Source organism: Hetaerina americana, unplaced genomic scaffold (genome assembly GCF_022747635.1).
Source record: "Hetaerina americana unplaced genomic scaffold, ioHetAmer1.1.p SCAF_4, whole genome shotgun sequence".
Classification (NCBI taxonomy): Eukaryota; Metazoa; Arthropoda; class Insecta; order Odonata; family Calopterygidae; genus Hetaerina; species Hetaerina americana.
In genome coordinates, this window is record NW_027286985.1 from 5,988,994 (window position 1) to 6,004,928 (window position 15,935).

At 36.3% G+C, this 15,935-nt stretch overlaps 1 protein-coding gene across 1 annotated transcript in view; it reads right to left on the reverse strand.

The window, feature by feature from the left end:
- Window positions 1–15,540, reverse strand: part of hay (ATP-dependent DNA helicase hay) — a 29,877-nt gene extending 14,337 nt beyond the window's left edge. The window contains exons 1-12 of the mRNA XM_071590463.1: window positions 15,349–15,540; window positions 15,178–15,261; window positions 14,965–15,098; window positions 14,769–14,879; window positions 14,521–14,670; window positions 13,215–13,391; window positions 12,437–12,625; window positions 9,242–9,339; window positions 6,061–6,167; window positions 2,856–2,978; window positions 2,483–2,656; window positions 600–868 (exon numbers count right to left, since the gene is read on the reverse strand). Coding sequence (XP_071446564.1) covers window positions 600–868; window positions 2,483–2,656; window positions 2,856–2,978; window positions 6,061–6,167; window positions 9,242–9,339; window positions 12,437–12,625; window positions 13,215–13,391; window positions 14,521–14,670; window positions 14,769–14,879; window positions 14,965–15,098; window positions 15,178–15,261; window positions 15,349–15,382 — 1,650 coding nt within the window. The 5' untranslated portion in view covers window positions 15,383–15,540. The remainder of the gene's footprint in view (window positions 1–599; window positions 869–2,482; window positions 2,657–2,855; window positions 2,979–6,060; window positions 6,168–9,241; window positions 9,340–12,436; window positions 12,626–13,214; window positions 13,392–14,520; window positions 14,671–14,768; window positions 14,880–14,964; window positions 15,099–15,177; window positions 15,262–15,348) is intronic.
- Between the last annotated feature and the right edge of the window lie 395 nt (window positions 15,541–15,935).

The window sequence follows — 15,935 nt, forward strand, 5'->3', positions numbered from 1 at the left end:
ACAGAGAGATTATTAATTACAAGTTATTTAAGTAATTTTATGCACACATCAAATCATGATTAATTATATCAAACTTTTACATTACCATAAATGCTTTTTAAAACTACCAAAAATGTATTTTTTGAAAAAGAATAGGCATGCAATTCCTCAAATATATACACGACAAAAACTATGCTCTAAATGACAGAAAAATGGGTTATTATTTTGTATTACTCAGAGGTCAGTTGCTTTGATGACAATATGTTATCTGTGAAGATATGTTACAACACAAGTTTGATGCAAACACATAGTTTCAATATAATTAACGTAATTCAATATAATTTTTCATGTTCTGCACAGAGAGAAAAAGTAGCAGAAACCTTTATGGTTGCATACTTCCATTGCATTGCATATCTTATGATCAAGTTAGAAAAATGAAAGGGTACTTAACGGAATGGCCTTATAATTACAAAAATACCAATTCAAGGGAAAAATATTTATTCAAGGGAAAATGCTGATCCAGAGAAAAATACTGCTCTTTTATTTATACACAAGAACAAGACAAGATCAGAGTAATAAATATTCCTTCATGCAACCCAGAAATGGTTAAGCAGACATACCAGCTTTTTTTGAGTTTTGCACATTAGGTATTCTCGATAAAACTCGGATGTCATTGGACACCACACTTCAGCACATTGAACTCGAGCAATGAAGCCTCTCTTTTGCAACTCAAGCCAATTTGCCTCATACAGCTTGGGCCCAATCAGGAAATTGAGATCAGCAATTTTATCGTCCTCTCGTAATAAAGTGGCAGTCAGTCCTAGCTTGCAATGAGACTGTACCAGAGTCAGCACTCGTCGAAACATTTTTGCTGGGATTGTGTGTACCTCTATAAAGGTAATTATAAAATACAACACATAAAAAACAATACACAATATAAAATAAAATTATTAGGAGAGTTAATGCAATTGAGAGTGAATATGAGAATCCAAAATGTACGTATATAGTCTTGTTTGATGAGCAGAACCAGAATGATGACTGCAGTGTGAGGCTAAGGTAAGGGAGGGTCGGAGATACAACTGAAGAAATGGATGATTTTACACTGCTTGGTAGAATGTTTGGAGGGGATGGTGGAATAGGTGTCATACCAAAGGACACTTTTGAACATCCTTTTTTCACCATTGGCTATTTTATTTCTCGCCTCAGCTGCAAATGCAAATGGCGGAATAGGAAGTAAGATAAAGATGAAGTCAAGCTAAAGTGGGGTTTGCACAGATACAGCGTGAGAGGTGACTTTGGGAGACACAAAATTAAGTAAAATCTCTAACTGATATTTTTGAGGGGATCAGTGAAAACATGTGTAAAATTTAGGTTAGTGGGAAAGTGATTTCAGGAAGAGTACATTTTTAAAGTTTGCTTTCATGCTTCTATTGGCTAGGGAGAATCATTCAAATGAAAATAGAGGTTTGGAGGTTCTCAAGAAACAGGAAGGTTAAGATCAATATTTAACTTAGTGAGCATAAAATAATACACAGAGCAGCGCACCCATTTAGAATATGTTCAGGAGGGTGAGCAAAGTATGAAGGACATAGAAAGAAGGATTCCAATAGGTAAGGGGGAGTGTTAACAAAGGGATGGGAATTGATGGCAGGTACCTTAAGTAAAGGCATACAGGAAAAGACTAGTGAAAACTTTAATATGGAGGGTAATCTTGGGATGCTCAGATACCTGGCCATCGGAGGAAGAGGTAAGCACGGATTTAGAGGCTTTTGAGATATGGGTGTGTAGAAGAATGGAGAAAATAAAATGGGAAAAAAAAAACGAAAATCAAGACAGAAATTCTAGGCCTGGCGGGAGAAGACAGGCAATTGGATGCTGAAAGTGGACAAAGAGGGAATAATGCTGAGAAAGAGATTGAGAGAGAAGAAAAGAGTAGGCATTTTGAATGTAATGAATGAAGGTAGAAAGTACACAGAGCTGATGCATGTGGTATTGCAATAGGTAGTACAGGGTTTAAGGATATTTTGTGTCGTGATAATTAATACTTATGAGTGCATTAGTGTTTGGCAACAGATTCCACCAAAAACTTGCCCCAAGGCAGTAGACTACTGCTAATAATAAGTCTTGTACGACAAGGTTTACCTTAAATGACTCTAACAAACTACATTCAGTGTACATTTTTGTATAAATTGAATGTTGCAAAAGTGTATATATTTATATTATTTCATATTATAATACTAGTGGATGAAAATTGATTATATTTTATAATCTATACACATTTTTCTCATAAAAACATTTTATTTATAGATTATAAATCTTTTATATAAATGGGCTCTTATGAAACCTTAAAATAAATGTTCAAAAAGATATAATGACATATGGAAATAGCAAATCTTTTTTTAATTTCTTAGATCTAAATACTAAACGTTGGCAAAGATGAAATTTCCAAGACATTCATGCATGAAAATCCACAATGGGGAAGCAATAAGAGTTTAAAGCTCACCATCCAGGACCATTATTCCCCACTCCTGATCCTGAAGCCACTTCATCGTTTGGTCTGCTTCCCAAGAACGCTTCTGAGTGTGGGTTATCATTGAATAGGTGGTCACAAGAATCCCACAACCCATTGGCTTGTCTTTGGCCTCTGACGTAAATCTACAGATCATACTGTCATCAGCTGTGTGGTAAAAACAAAAAAAATTCATCAATTTGAGAGTAGAGAGGTATAAACAAAAATGGATGACTTATTGAAAATATGTTTCCAAGATGATTATGGTAAAAATGTTATTTATTCAAGGAATTGAACAAAACCTCACCTTGACATTCTAATTAAGTTCTTAACTATCAGCTAAAAATTATAAAAAAACATTAATTACCAGTCGACCACATTTTGAACTGCTGCTTCCACTGTTCCACTGAAACTCCCGAGTTACACAAGACTAAAGCCCTCTTTCTCACAGTGCAGCAGGCTGTAACTCCAACCAAACTCTTGCCAGCTCCTGATATTTCACAAGGTAAATAATTTTTAATGATGGTGGCGTAGCATATGCTACTTTACACTTTAAACAATATTTTATGAGTAACGTGTACATGCAAGTAACAAGATTATTGCCATTTATGAAATGATATTCTTAAATCATAGGTTTCTTTCAATTCACCCACTGCAGGCTCACCAGTACCTGGTCAAGTCAGGGAAAGAAGTTAAGTTAAACATTGAATTAAAGCCAATTATGAATATTTTCTGGAAAACTTCAAAGGAGAAAAACAATTTACAGAAATCAGAATAAATTATTAAAATCCTCAGTATGCATCAATACATGTATTAATATTATTTTTCTAACTCACATCAGGGGTAAGATTATGTAACATGACATATTGCTATCATGCCAATTATTTCTGGATATTGACTGGGTAGATATGGATAATCATGAAGAACAAATACTACCTTGATCAAAAAGTTCCCGGAATAACCACCGTGTGGCGCTCCCATCGTTCCGATTTGAGTTCTGTTTTTTTTGTTAAATTGGTACATCTGTTGTTGATATTCCCTTTAAATCTTAGTGTCATAACTTGACATTTGCAAAAGTTACGTAGCCAAGAGTACATCTATCTCTTTGTGTGTTGGCGATTTTTTACAATTTCAGAAATGGATTTAAATTTGCAACAACGAACTTGTATTAAATTTTGCGTAAAAAACGGATTTAGTGGCGCACGGACGTTGGAAATGTTGGAAAAGTGTTTCGGCAACGATTCTCTTAAAAAAACGGTCGTTTACCAGTGGCACGAGCGGTTCAGAAGTGGTCGTGAGTCAATCGAAGATGATGAACGCAGTGGCAGACCATCGACATCGAAAGTCGGTGAAAAAATTGATAAAGTAAAAGAAATGTTGGTCAATAACCGCAAATTAACCATCAGAGAAATAGCGGAGGACTTGAACATTGCCTATGGATCCACCCAAGACATTGTGGTTAATGATTTGGGTTTCCGTCGTGTAGCAGCAAAGTTGGTGCCAAAAGACCTCAATTTCATGCAAAAAAGAGACCGTGTTGACGTCGCAAAAGACATCATTTGCGAGGCTGAATCCGATCCCACATTCATCAAAAGGATCATTACTGGAGACGAGACGTGGGTTTATGAGTACGACACGCAATCCAGACATCAGGCAAGTGAATGGCGTTCACCAAATGAGCCGAGACCAAAAAAACCACGTCGTTTTCAGTCAAAAAAGAAGGCAATGCTGACGGTTTTCATGGATTACAACGGTGTAGTGCATCATGAATTTTTGCCAGAAGGCCAGACAGTAAACAAAGAGTATTATTTGGGCGTTATGAGACGTTTGCGTGAAGCAATTCGCCGAAAGAGACCAGAAATGTGGGCAGAAAACGGCGTGGATTTTGCACCATGATAACGCACCGTCGCACAGTGCTATCATTATTTGTAATTTTTTGACGAAAAATGCAACAAATACCATCCAACAGCCACCGAATTCACCTGATTTGGCTCCCTGTGACTTCTTTCTGTTCAATCGAGTTAAAAAACCATTACGGGGAACGCGTTTTAGCAGCCGAGAGGAAGTAATGGAAAAATCGCAGGAAGCACTGATGGACATACCGAAAACCGAATATAAAAAATTTTTCGAGGATTGGATCAAGCGCTGGCATAAGTGTGTTGCAGTCGATGGGGATTACTTTGAAGGGGACAATATAGATTTAGATGAATAAACTTGTATTTTTAATTTTCTGAATAAATTCCGGGAAATTTTTGATCAAGGTAGTATACTAAATATAGAGGTGAGTTTTCCCAACTCCTACATTTAACATGTACAATGGACTCTGTAGAGTGAGCACTTCACTTGAAAATGATGTAGTACATCAACACTATTAGGAAATAAATCTTTATCAAGCGGAAAATTGTAATAGCCTTTGTCCCTGTTATTACAGTACAGTTCCATCACATCTGAATCTGTAATTTATACAGTATCACTTGGTTCCCATATCTGTTTTTGACCATAGATCATATGAGTGAATTGAATAATTTTGAGAATAGTGCTTTGAGAATGGAAAAAACGGACTATGACACAAGACAGGACTATGACAAAGATTACACAAGAAGACAAAGAAGTGCCAGATAGGGTTGTGAAAGAAACTGCCTAAGCAAATTTCATGAAGGCATAAAAAATAGGCCAAGAAAATTCCTAGTTATTCCAGGTACTCAGGTTGATAATGAAGCCATTAGATGAGTAAGTTTTAAGATACTGGATGGCATGAAACGGAGGTGGAAGTGTAGGGAGGAGAGGATAGAAACAATGCATGAAACATGTTTTTATGCCTTTAAGAACTGATTTACTATTCCCATAGTGACAAGTAATATTTTCAAGAACTTGTTGAAAATGTACCTCCAATTTGCCATCTATCTATTATGAAATGGTGGATATACATTTATATAGGATCCTAAAAACATTCAAGAAACTTCTGTTTCATACGACACCCTAACGTTTAATTAATATTTTAATTAAATATGATATTCTACCATATCATACCTGAAACATAAGTTTTTAATATTTTAAGATTACTGTTTTTGTAAAAATATGGCTTGGTGAGAACCATTGCTGACTCCTTTATCAATTCCTTTAATTTTGCAAGAGTAGATTTAGAAATGGCTTATCGGAAAAAGTAACCATAAAATTTATTCTTAGGCTTCCGCAATGTCCATCTGATAATGCATCCATGCTGCTTCAGGGAATTCTGGCGTAGGTGAGTAGATCGGTAACTGTTCCGCCCCCTCCAGGACTGGGGGCAAAACACTTGTCCATCAACTCACCTACGCGATGGTAATTGCCAGAAGCAGCATGGATCCATCATCAGCAACCATATAAATTGGCAGCACGAGTAACTACAATAACCACATTACCTCATGGAAAGACAAAATGTAAACACAAAATTAACTGTCACTGAAGATACTCATTTCCTAATGTTGCTTCTTAGTCGATGACCTTAAATATCAAATTAGCCATATCAAATGGAGAATACAATAAGTGCATCTCCCATAGGTCACAACAATGCTAACAGAGCCTTAACTTACCACATGGCAAAACGATGACCCCAGAGCGAGCCCTACCATTCCCAAACATTTTCCTCAGACTTTTTTCCTGATATGGCCGCAACACAGCTGAGGGCTTTAAATCAATACTGAAAAAAAAAAGGAAAGAGAGAATGTATCACAGTACTTGTGTAAATAAATTAAAAACTTGAATTCATTCCTGACAATGAACACCCCAAGATAGGATGCGATAAATATCTCATAAAAATCTTGTCAATTGTTATAATAATCTACTTGAATTAAAATATTGATACATGAATTGAAATTAACAATTTTTTTAATGAATTACAAAGCTAATACATATATATAAATCAATCAAATCCAAGAATTTTTCAAGTTTTCTCTGGTAGAAGCTGAAATTACAAATGATCTCTAGAAAAATACATCAAAGAATTGGATCCATCACACAGGAAAAGTTTTCCCCTCTATAATTTATTTTCAGATATATCACCTTTCCCAGCCCATTTGATGCCCTATTTTCACTCCAAAATGTGCTCCAAAACCAGCCTGCGTCTTATGAGCCAAGGGTATATGGGTACGACTTTATCCTATAAGTCAAGTTCATTTGCCAGTAGAAATACTTCCTACATATTAAGCATTTTGTCCCTCCTCAGACATATAAAGTGGCTGACATTATTACAAATGTCAATAATAACAGTGTGTTGAGTCAGTAATAAGCAATAAAGCTTTAATACTTCCTTGACAGTACTTGCTAAAAAATTGTCCAATATAAATCATAAATATGTACAAAGCAGGAAGTTTAATTCTTCTCACATGTAGTGCTGCTGTGAAAAGATATGTGTATTTGGCTAATGGATGTTGCCCCTCGGCTCAAAGATTGAATCTCTTGTTGTAAACTCAAGAGTGTCTACAGGCACTGAACCATAATTTTTATGACTGTGTTGTTGTTTGTATTGATACATAAAATGTCCCTTTCTATTCGGTGTACACACCTCCTTTTACATACAGAAATAACCTGAGACATGAAAAGTTGAAACTAGAACCTCATGGGATCTAAAAAGAGAAGATTGTCATACAGTAATGCATTCAAACTTTAAGTCATGAATTACGCTCCAGAAAACAGAAACAGTGCAGCTGAAAGAAAATTTGGCCAACGGATTGAGAAGATGATATGTGAATGGGGCAAGCAGAAGATTGATTAAGTAAATGCACATAGGAGTGAAAATATTTTTGTTCACATACTCCTACATGGCCACAGCTTGAGGAACATGTTAAGAACTGGATAATAAATCACGGGAAGACGGTGATTACAGTTTTTAGAAAATTATTTTAGGCTAAGATAGAAAATTAGCAATAGGCATGGGGTGTTGGATTGTGTTTTGTTAAGAGAGACATGGGACTTATGTGTAGCTTCTGTCCATCCAAAACCAACCGTACTGGTAGATTACCAATAATGACAATAATTTCCGGCACGGCATCATGGTGTAGACATATACACGGTGCATTCCAAAAGTAATGCTTTTATTTTTTTAAGTAATTTATTGGACACATTGGCACAAACACTTGAAATTCTTCAAAGTACTGCCCTTGGACCTCTACATCGCTTTTCCAATGAGTCTGCCATGACTGGTATGCGCCCTGGAAGGCATCTTCGGGGACCTCTCGCAAGGTCTTCATCATCGCAGATTAGATCTCTTCTATGGATGAAAAATGAGTTCCTTTCAGGGCTGCCTTAATCCAAAGGAACAAAAAGAAGTCTGCTGGGGTGACGTCAGGACTATAGGAGGATTGGGGCAGCGTTGGGACCTGGTGTTTGGCCAGGAACTCAAGGACTGGTAGCGCGTTGTGGCAAGGCGTGTTGTCATGATGGAGTTGCCAGGTAGCGGAGATGTCTTTTCTCGTCCTGATGACCCTTTTCCGGAGTCTTTCCAGCGCATACACATAGTAGGCAGCATTAACTCTATTTCCTTGAGGAACAAACTCCTTATAGATTACTCCTTTACTGTCGAAAAAGACAATGAGCATTGTTTTCACTTTTGCTTTGCTCATACTTGCCTTTTTGGGCTTGGGGGCCTGGTCGGTATGCCACTCAGACAGAGCTTTGGTGTTTTGCTTCTGGGTCGTATTCAAAAACCCAGGTTTCATCACCAGCGACGACGCTGTCCAAATAACATTCATTTTCAATACATTGCAAAAGCTCACTTGAAATTTCTGCTCGGTTGGTTTCTCATGACATGGTCAGCACACAGAGACATAATAACTGACGTCCTGCCGCTTCCACAGCTTGGAGAGCACTGAGCCCGGTTCTGCGGCATATATTACTTCCCTCCACCTACTCCAAGTAGTTTGATCCCACTCTGACCAATAGGAGCGGCGCAGGACATTCAATTGCATTACTTTTGGAATGCACCCTGTAATTCAACCCATAAGTTAATTTATCCATAGCAGAAATACAAGAGTATTAAAATAGTCACTCTAATACAAAAGAAAGGTTATAGAATAAAACAAAGACATGTGATCTTCGGAAGAAAGCGTCTCTGTTGGTGTGTGATCACTTTAAGTCCCAGAAAACAGTCATCCTCTCATGGATTCCTAATGGATTAACTTCTCAGTCGTAGCATTTACAATTTTCATTTAATAAACCACCCGTGGAATCTATGCAAGAGTGGATAAAATAGATAGAGGCACCAGCTCATTGTGCCACACAGGAAGAATGAAACAGCCATTGATTTCTAGTGTTTATGAGTGGGTGAAAGTTAAAAATGAGGCTATCATAAAGTCTTCCCAAATACGTGGAATTAACAATGCACTGGATGGAAGTGATGATGATACTGTCCAAGGAAAGAGATAACTCCAGTGAAAATAACTGCATGTATGATTTCAGCAGACATGATGATGAATTTCTGAGGTTCTACGATGAATAAACATTTATAGAGTTGCTATTTTTGTTGCCATGCCTCAATTTCATTTTCTCCATGCAAAGTGTGAAAATACTTGGATCCTTTCCTGTGTGATTCATGAATTTTTCTAAAATTCTAACCTGAAAAATCACAATGCATCCTATGCCCACATATAATGGATCGGAAAATACAGTACCTACAAAAGTTTTTTTAATATTTTAATTTGATAATAATGCCATTGTTGATACATCTACTCTTTGGCATTCCAAGAGTCATTTACAATGAAATGCAATAACACTTACTTAATATCTGGATTCACAGTGTCGTTTCTAAAATCATATTCTGCCAACAGTGGATGCTCTAACTCAATGCACCTCTTCTGTATGATCTCAATCTTTTCCTAAGGAATGAAGTTTGGGTGAGTACAAATAAAAATAAATCTATCAAATAAGAGCAGTGAAAGCATAGCTACTTTCACTTTAAAATAAGACTAAGCTTGAGGCAGCAAATGTATTCAATATTGGACCGAATTGAAATAAGTTTTTTGACACAATGATAAAAATACTTCTCCATAAAAACATTATAATGTCAAATCATTTACAGCAGTAACAATAGCTCTTCCATTGATAAATTACCAATACTACTATTAATAGGAAATACGCTACTGTATATTATATTGATACATTTACAATGATATATTTGGACAGTTGAGAATTATATAGTTGACAACCAGTGATATCCTCTGGTTAATTGAGAGGAGTTCCTAAAGAGAATGTTTTCAACTCAATTTAAAATAAACACATAGCATATTATTGTGGCTGATAAAGGAAGTCCAATTTCAGAGAGGCATTAACTCTTGTTTACTTCACTACATCAAAGAAAAACAGAAATATCCCTTTTATCTCTCAATTTGCATTGGTGGATGTCAATCTCAAGTTTATAAACAAGGGTAATGCATACTGTTTTTAAAAAATAATATGAGGTAACAATTAAGTTGCTATGAGGTGTAGCCTCCAATTCAAAAAGATAAGGCAGGGGCGGCAGGATAGGAAAAGGAATGCAGAAGCATTAAATGGATTGACAAGAAAGGAGTATCAGCGGGCTGTAGAGAAAATCATGGATGACGGTAAAGAGCTACTTACTATCGAAAAAAATGGGAATGCATCAAGAAGTGGATATCTAAGCCACAAAAGAAACTATAGGAACCATTAATGGGAAAAGGACAAGAAAACTATGGATCACAGATGAAATGATTACAAAGATAGATGAGAGAAGAAAATGGATGAATGCTAACACAGAGCTAGGCAAATTGAAGCACAAAGAGTTAACTAAAAATTTGTGACAGGCAAGAAATAAAGCAAAAGAAGCATGGTGCATGCAGAGGAAATTTTGCTGAGGAAGGATGAAATTGGTCCTCTATACAGCAAGCTTAAATCACTATCAGGAAGTAAGAAGGGAAGATCTGTGCTAATAATAAATGGATATAAGTCGGGTAAGATAATAGTTGACACAAAAAAGATCCAAGAGAGATGGAAGGAATATATAGAAGAACTGTATGGTAAAGAATTTAGGCTAATAAGGTTAGACATAGAAAATGAACATGATGTAGATGAAGATAGCTTAGGTCCTGACAGACTCGATGATGAGATAGAAAGGGCAATAAAGGGTATGATATCAAAAAGGCCGTTGGGGTAGACAATGTTCCTGCAGAACTACTTGAAGGTTTAGGAAAATACGGGAGAAAGAGCCTTTATGGACTAATTCGTGGCATTTATGATTCGTATGAGGGAGGAATCTGGTCGGAGGTTTTTATGAGATCAGTGTTAGTTCCTTTTCTGAAAAAGATAAAGGCTACATCATGTGAGGAATACAGAACAATAGGTTTGATATCCCACACAGCTAAAATTGTTCTCAGGATCAGCAACAAGATCAGTTTGGGTTCAGGCACGGGAGAGGTACACGTGGTGCCATTGCAGTAATGAGATTATTAATTGAGAGGAATATAGAACACAATAAGGACGTATTTGCCTGTTTCTTAGATTTTGAAAAAGCATTTGATAGAGTGAATTGGGAAAAACTATTGAGTATATTGCAGAAAATAGGAATAGATTGGAGGGATAAGAGGCTCACGTCTCAGACTACTCAGGTGCGGGTGGGAAACGGGGAGTCCGGATGGGCAGTTTTAGGAAGAGGTGTAAGGCAGGATTGCCCATTATCACCGTTTCTGTTCAACCTGTATGCAGAGGAAATGATCAAAGAGGTATGGGAAGAACTGGAGGTAGGAATGAAAGTGGGTGGGGAATTCGTAAAATCAGTTAGGTTTGCTGATGACCAAGCTTTAGTTTGTCAGTCAGCCAAGGGAATGCTGAGTGAATTGGAAATTCAGTGCGATAGATATAGGATCAGAATCAATATTAATAATACAAAGGTTATGCAATTTTCCAAAAAGAGAAATGCTAAGCTAAACATTAAAATAGGAGGGCAAAAACTGGAGCAGCTAGAACAGTTTACGTATCTCGGTAGTGTTTTGGACCAACACGGTCAAAGTAGTAGGGACGTAAGGAGAATAGCGCTAGGCAAAGAGGCTTTCACAAGGAGGAGGGAGTTGATGACAGGGACGTTGAGTAAGGATATTAAGAAAAGACTTGTCAAAACTTTGATATGGGGCGTATCTATGTACGGTGCGGGAACGTGGTCATTGAAGCAGGAGGATAGGCGTAGACTGGAGGCTTTTGAAATGTGGATGTGGAGAAGGATGGAGAAGGTGAAATGGAAAGAAAGGAAAACAAATGAGGAAGTACTTGATATATTGGGTGAAAAGAGGGGTTGGTTAGGAGGAATCCTATGGAGGCAGGAAAAATGAATGAAGGGCATATTGATCGGTAGTGGGATGTTGAAGACGGTAATAGAGGGGAGAATGTTAGGCAAACGAGGAGAGGGCAGGAACAAGATAGGGATGCCGGATGGGATGAAGGGAGGAAGAAAGTACTCAGAGATGAAGAGGGACCTGATATAGAGTAGGTTGCTGGATTGTGTTTTGTTAGGAGTCCCAAAATATTTATTTGGTAGTTGTGTCCATCAAAAACCTACCTTGACCGGTAGATCACTTAATAATAATAATAATTAGGTCACAGATACAAACCTTTGGGAGTGGCAAAGCTAGAAAGCAACTTCTGAAGGAGTCCATTGAGGGTATTTTTTTATATTGCTCAATTGGTTTGCTTGGTTAAGGTTTCCAAGCTAACAACAAGCCACACCCCAGAATAATACACTGCATAGTACCACAGAGAGAAAGCCAAAATAAACACATTTGAGGACTTAATTAAGTTCTGGACTATAAGAATAAGATGCCTCACCCAGCTTAGACAGGACAGAGTCAATATGAGTCCAATTTCATGTTCCAGTTTTTAAAAGATTATTAGCCTAGAAGTTAACAACTTCTGAGCTACTGCCACATGCATTACATAATTACTGTGCACAGTAACAGCAAGTAATACCTGATTCACTTCAAATGACACTGTCTTCAGTGTGGCTTCTTCCTCATCATCTTCATCAGCCTTATCAATTTTTTCATAGAAGGTCGATATATCTTCTGGGACTGCATTTTGTTCTTTCCCGTTGGCTTCCCCTTCAGTTGCATTAGGTGGTTGATCACCTTTGGGTGCTTGCTGAGGACGCCCTGAAAACTGATACCACACAAAAATATTTGCCACACTTCCCATCAAGTTCTTTAAAAAATTAGCGGAACCATTTGCAGAATATGCCAATACTGGAAATGGTATTTATTGAACTAAATCAACTTTGCAACTATCCTTTTATATTGCTAACTGAATTTTTCATGAAGGATTACTGAAAGAATGTCCAGTTCAAAAATTTCTGGCAACTTATTGGAATGACAGAGTTGGATACCCAGACAAAGCCTTTAAAAGATCAAGAATTCCCAATGTAAGCAGAATTTCATTACACCATACTAATACATATCTGCCTCTTTTAACCACTAATATTATTGCTGGTAGTGAAATTATGTCAGTGAAATTACATTACATTAAGGTTTATATTTATGATTGAGTTAAACCATTATTATTCAGTTACACTAGACGCTGTAAAAGCCTAATGATGGAAAGGAAGCCAATCTGGATTTTAACCCTGGTCAAACAATAAGTAAATGAATATTTTATGGCGAATGTTACACTATTTGTTTAAACATAATTTTTCATTTTCATTCATTGGAAAAAAAAACAAATAATTCATAACCAAGAGAGACACAATGCTTACTGGTAAAGCAACACCCTTGGCTTGCACTTGAGTTATTAATCCATCTTCTTCTTGCTCTGCTACCACATTGTGGCGTAGACGACACTCTTGAATCACTGGGTCCTTTAACAACTTCTGCAACACCTCTGGAAATGGTGATTCAACAAAGTATTTATTGTGCTTCAGGACAAGTTTTACCTGCAAATGAAATGATAAATTAATTAAACAATATAAGGTAAGTTCCATTTCAATTGCATTGATATTATTTATTTAAACTTAACATCCAGCTCAACAATTTTATGATGAGCTTTGAATAGGTATCATAGTCATGACTTATTCATAAAATATAACATTAAATCTCAACATACATAATGTACAATACATGTATTTACAGCAAAAGGAAAATCCAAAACATATCTTTAAAACGATTAATAATTTTCATCATATTCTGTTAAAAACAATATATTTTATATATTTTTATGGTATCTATTGCTGACAAGAAAGAATGAGTAATATTTAGAAAAATATTTCCTAAATTTCCCACTCTGACAAACAGTCTAAGAGCATATTCTTAGCATGAATTAGGTCTTACACATTACTGGAATTATTTTAACTAACATCTCCTAACAGTGGGATTCGCATGGCACATTTAACCAGCAGTCAATTGTGGGTCAAATTAACAATTGGACACACAAATTAAAAAAACTGATTACCACCATACTATCAAATAATGTAAAATTTTAAATTAAGCACCATTCACACAAACTGAAGTATGTAACCATTCATAAAAACGCTCATAATAACATTTAAAATGGAATGTTATTTAACTTTCTTTATATTTGTGGACTAGTAATAGCTCGATAGCTTTTTACAATAATTTGTAAAGTGCGGTTGGATTAAAATTCTCAATGACATAACTTAGAACCCCGTTTGAAGTTCTGAGGATGACTAGTTCCAATATCGCCAGAGCTAAGTCAACCAACCCATAAAATAAAATGTTAATTTTTTACGGATTTTACGGAATAAGTACTTTTTTACAATCAAAATGTAAAACCAAAGTTTTAAAATTTCACTAGTTTCATTTGTTATTTCAATGCAGCATATGGTTTTCGTTCGATAGAAACAACATCAGCATTGACAAAGGTCAATTACAAATAAAGAAAATTCACTCGGCCCACAAACTATGCAATTTCTTAACCGTGGAATTCGGAGAAATGTCACAGATATTTCGAATGATCTTGAGCCACCAATATTCTCCAAGACTTAAAAGATGTAAATGAGCAGATATGCGCAAAATTGCTAGGAGTTATCACAAATGGTACTTTACCTTTCCATATGACAATGTGCAGAGTTTAATGAATTCAACAATTCCATCAGGTATACTTGTTTTACTGAGTCTCTTCAAGTAGTCAATTATATCATGGGTTTGCAAACCAACGCTTACTGCAGCATAAAGCGAATACGCAGTTAACTTATACTGAAATAAATTGGGACGAATAGGAACATTAAATCAATAATATGATTTGTAATTAATCAATATCGGGGAAATTAATTGAGTGAATTGTGTATCCATACCTCATGAATGTGTTCGGGACGACAAACAGGCTCAGATATTGCGATCAGAAAATCATGAGCATGCTTATATACAGGTGAGAAAGACTCCAAAAAGATGTGGCCATTGGGAGCCTGAAATTAATAAACATTGAATAAACCTGAATACCGTCAACAAAAACGACGAACCATGATATATCATGTTTTTCAATTGACTTACCACCCAAAGAGGCCGACAACCATGATCTTGCTTTAGAACCATTAAGGACCTGTAATCTTTTGCTCCATATTCATCTTCTACGGCAGTATTCTCGTCAGCCTCAACATTCTTTTTTGCAGCATCGGGTATCCCTTCTTTGAAAGTGACATTGATTTCATGAAACTACTTTATGCAGAGATCAGCAAATATAGTAAATAACAAGAGACAAGGTACCTCCATCTCCCGCATCTCCCCCATCATCATCTGCATATAGGTCTTCATCTTCATCTCTTTTACGCTTCTTCCATTTCTTGGCATCTAGAGACAACAGGAATTGAGACAACATTTCACAGGTGTACTTGTAAAAGCAAATATAAAAGGAATCTTAAAAATCCATTCTATTACCATTATCCTTTTTGTATTTCTTTGGTCCTCCCATTGTTTTATCAAAAGTAAGTAGATTTCTCTCTCAAATGTCATATCACAACTAGGTCACTACAATCACAGACATTACATAGCTGGATACTAATACTTTGCGCAAGTATCAAACAAAAATAACCTTAGTTAATGCACATGCTTAGAAATGTCAACAGCACCCTTCATACGTCTTCTACTGTTTCAAACACTCGATGAAACATCGAGCTTTCAGTACCCAACTTCACTCCCTTGAACTATCGCTTACTATCGATATATATCGCATCTCTGAAAAAGATGCGCGAAAATTCAAATGGGAATACGTGGAAACTTCCATAATTGCAGCAATTTTGGGCCAATATTCTGAAAATATTACAATCTTCGAGATAAATTTATGCGATAACCAAAAGTCCTACTTATAAGTTGATTGCTGCGATCGAGATACTAGGCGTGCGTAACATATTGAGCGCAATTAGGCAGAGAGTGAATATGATATTTGTTCAATAGGCCAAAGGTATGATATGAAGAGGGAAAGATGGAGAAAAGAATTAGAAATAATTAATTAAATTCCTAATCAC